Raw genomic sequence first — 4,109 nt, 5'->3', positions numbered from 1 at the left:
AATAGTCCCAGCCCTGTGCTGTCCTCCAAACATTTAAAGCCCACTCTGTCTTGCACGGCTTTCTCTTGGTGCAAATATGTTTTCAGTGGTTTCTTATTCAGGGCAGTTTTTGAGATGCACAGTCTGCAGGGAGTGAGCAATAAGGCTTTTACTTTCCTCTCCGTGTCTCACAATTCAGCGCCCATGGGCTGTGAGCTCTGGGAGTACAGTGGACCTCCAGGTGCAGGGAACAGCATTTTAAAGCTTACTCTTTCTTTTACCCTTCGCTGAGCATTATTTGGCATGCATTCCCACAGCCCTTTTGCCATGTTGTTAGCCCAGCAATCAGCTTCCCCCCTTCATTGAGCTCAGTGGGAGCCAATACAGAAGTTTATTAGTCTGAAAATTAGCCCTGGCAAGACACAGGGCTGGCAGAGCACCAGTAAAACCACTGTGTCTCAAACAAACATGGTCCCCATTGCAAGTCTGCCTCACCTCAGTTTTCCCACCAAGCAGCCCCCCCACCTCGCTAGAGCTGTCTCCTACTTAGCTAGAAGTCAAGTCTATCTGAAGCAATGGCAAGCTTAGGTGCTGCTCCTAACCTAGCAGGAGGGAGGTCCTTCGCCTACCCACTCTTAATGGGTGCAGTTGTGGGGATGCCTCAGGTAAACTTGAAGGTTGCTAAGTTCACTTCCAAAATGGAAAACAGCAATGAGCTGATTACTTTGTGTTACTTATTTTGAAATTTGGTTTGTGTATGCTGGCTGTTTTCACTCCTCATTCATCTGTGATGAAAGCTCATATGATAGATTCAAACAGACAAGTATGGCTTTTAGCAGGTAGAAAGAGTACACATCTCCAGATGCCTTATCATGTCTTGAGATGTATGGAGTATTTTGGGACTGTCCTGGAAATATAGTAACCAGACATTTTAATTAAAAAGATAATTACATTCACTTTTTTTTTCTTATATTGCATGGATTCAAGCCAACAGGTGCTTTTGTTGTGAATCTGAGGGCCAGAATTTATTGAAAGGCTGACTGTCAAATAATAAACCCACAATAGTGGATGAATTCCAAAGCAATTTATTCCAGTTGAAGCTGGGGAGTACATCAGGCTCTCTTCATTCAGTCAATACACTTCTTGATTTCCATCAGATTTGGGATGGATGGCACCTTGTTTGACCTGGAGCAATCCCGGGAATGCCTGTGTCCAGTAGCAAATCCCGGAAACATTGGCCAAACCCCCAGTAGGAGGCTCACAGCCTCCCTGCAAAAGGAAGTAATTAATTTCATATCTTCTTCTTAGTCTCAGACCACTATCTCTTGGATCCAAGTCTCGTTCTGGACCAACATGAGAAATAACTCCATCACTATCACCGAAGAAAGTATGTTGCAAAATCCCCAGAGGAGTTTTTATTTAAAATGCTACTATCATAAAATTCCAGACTATGAAATTAAGACCTTGGATTCCCATTCAAACCTTACCACCCACCCCCTTGTTTTTAAAATATATAGATACATAATCACAAAACATAAAACATGCTGCAATGATACAAATATATTTTTGATATGGAAATTACAGTACATTATAAACCATGAAAACAAATTGAGGCACTAGACTGTACATTAGCTCTGTTCTGCACTGGTTGTGAAGCAGATAGACTTGCTTTCAATGAACAAAAGAATATTTTCTTTGTTTAGTGAACATAACTTTACGGGTCATATCAAATGATGTGCTTTGTTGTGAGACATCACCAGGGTTTCTGGTCCTTTCAGAACCACATGGCACCTACACAACATGTATCACTGCCACAATATGAAAAATAATAATTTTATTGAATGTACAACTCAAAAAAACCCCAAAACCCCATCAGTTATTTTTAAATAAATAATTATTCCATACAGTTGTTAGTTTATATTACACTGCATTGGCCATTGAAACAAATGAAGTTTAATAAATAATGGACGGGACTGTCTCATTTACGCCTCCGTTCATAGTTCTGTGCTATGCTCCTTTCAGAGGATCCTGCAAAAGATGAAGCAGAATGAAGGACACGGTGCAGCCTTGTGTAAACCCCAGCAGCACAAGGAAACGTTGCAGACCTGGAGCCTGCTGGGTCACCGTCAAACCCGTCAGAGTGTTTGAACCCAAGATGAGGGCTCCCTGACCAACCCTGAGCTGCTCTGGTTTGGTTTTACCCCTCAGACCACACTGTCCTCCAGGAGGCTGAAGGTCTGAGCAGGGCTTTTGACCTCTCCTCTGTTGAGCTGTTTGAAGCACCATTAACTCAGAGCCTCTTTACCTCCCAGTAAACATCTAACTGATGGGATCTGACTGCTCAGATCAATCTGGGGGTAGAGGCTTTCTGCATCGACATTGCCACCTTCTGTTCTGCACAGCCAGCTCTTTGCCAGGTTTAAACCCTCTCTGTCCCCAAGCCCTCTGCACAGTGATGCCTTTTACTAAAAGTCTCAGACTGCCCTGTGGACCAATTGCAGCCTGAAATAGTCTTCAGTAACACATTTAGCAACTAATAGCAGTAGATCTCTCCTTCTTGCTCTTTTAAAATGAGAAGGAAACCTCAAGAGCCCTTCTTGGGCAGAGCCTAACGATAGGGTGACAGAGCTGGTCACCAGAGTCATCCTTGCTTTGTCTCCGAAGGGTGGATTGCTTTCACAGAGTGTACACATGCCTGACTATTGCATGCAAAGACACAGCTGGTTTGGGAAGATTCAGCACTTCATCCTGCAGGGAGCTGGCATTTTGGATCAGTAAGTTTTAAATTAGGAAGACTTCCATTTTCACCAGGCTCAATGCAAAATGAGTTGATCTTTCTTTCTCAATAGGAATTGTTATGGTAACTTTACCATACGTGTGACTGTTTTCTGGCTCCCACCTGGAGCATTCATCTGACAGACTGCACAGCCGGGACACAGCCAGTGTCAGACCCCAAACAGGGACTGAGACATCAGCAGCCCGTTACCCTGCTTTGTCACACCAGGCTTTAAATCACCACCGCTCTCACATCCAGCTGTGGGCGGTGTAAACTCCTACACATTGCCAGGGGACTCCGGGGCTTTCTGGAGAAGAAGAAAACCATGGTACCAAGGCATGGCACCAAGTAAAGTTCCTGCCCAGGGCAGCCATAGCACACACTCCTCATCTTGCTTTGATGACACAATCCTTAGGACCTATCTCTCCTCCAGAGGAGCTGAAGAAACTGCTTACCATTTTCCTCTCAGGGAATTGAGCAGAAAAGTTCTAGTTTTACCTATAAGGCAGGTGTTACATAGCCTGACAGGATAAAACTTTGTTATTCCCCTTTATTACAAATGCTACATATCAGTATCCCGACTATATCAGCAATTTTGAAGTGAGGGCAATCAAATCTTTACCTATTTTAAGCATTTGCTGTGTTTTACATTCTCATATTAATGTAAATGTAATCCCAGTGGAAACCAAACCCAATTTCTTACTTCCAGGCTATTTACTTTTGTGATAGCAGATATATTTACAGGTATTATGCATTTAATAGCTATTGCCACCACAGATAAATTATACGAAGTTATTCATGATACATGACAATTTGCAAACTGATACACAGAGCAATATTACTAGTCTGAATGGGGTTTAATTGAAAATAAAAGTTACTGACAACCATAATTGCAGAATATAGATCACAGCGTGTATCCACATAATCTAAAGGTGTCAGCTAGTAATTTAACTTTTATCATCCATTTAACAAAACAGTGAGAACTATTTCAGAGGCATGAAATACGCATTAGGTTTTTGGAGGTTTTTTTTAATTCCTTTTCTAGGGAATTAACTGACAATTTATCTTTCACAGTGAGGGATTACATCATGACAGCTCTATAGCACAAGGAAGGTAGTACTGGTAGTCTGCAGTTGCCCACAGGGGTTGTGCTCATGAGGGAGAAGGATTCTGCCCTATATGGATGCTATGGGAAAATAACAAAAAAAAATCACATTTTCAGTTCAAAGCTTCAAATTTTCTTTTGTTTTGGTTGGTTGGGGTTTTTTTTAAGTAAAATGAAAATATGGAGGAGGCTGGGAATGTTTAACTGCTGCTTCTGCAGAACGAGGTGGTGTTAATGACAGATCTCTGC

At 42.2% G+C, this 4,109-nt stretch overlaps 1 protein-coding gene across 2 annotated transcripts in view; it reads right to left on the bottom strand.

Annotated features, from left to right (window-relative positions):
• Positions 1-1,367: 1,367 nt before the first annotated feature.
• TAC1 (tachykinin, precursor 1) overlaps positions 1,368-4,109 on the bottom strand; it is a 6,739-nt gene continuing 3,997 nt past the window's right edge. Inside the window, exon 5 of one of the 2 annotated variants that reach the window (XM_010179592.1) lies at positions 1,368-2,007. In XM_010179592.1, the coding sequence (XP_010177894.1) occupies positions 1,958-2,007 (50 nt within the window). In that variant the 3' untranslated portion in view covers positions 1,368-1,957. The remainder of the gene's footprint in view (positions 2,008-4,109) is intronic. The other variant, XM_010179591.1, reaches the window with a different exon arrangement.

Source organism: Mesitornis unicolor, unplaced genomic scaffold, assembly GCF_000695765.1.
Source record: "Mesitornis unicolor isolate BGI_N332 unplaced genomic scaffold, ASM69576v1 scaffold20942, whole genome shotgun sequence".
Lineage (NCBI taxonomy): Eukaryota > Metazoa > Chordata > Aves > Mesitornithiformes > Mesitornithidae > Mesitornis > Mesitornis unicolor.
The sequence above is the reverse complement of the archived record's forward strand: the minus strand, read 5'-3'. Positions and strand labels throughout refer to the sequence as shown.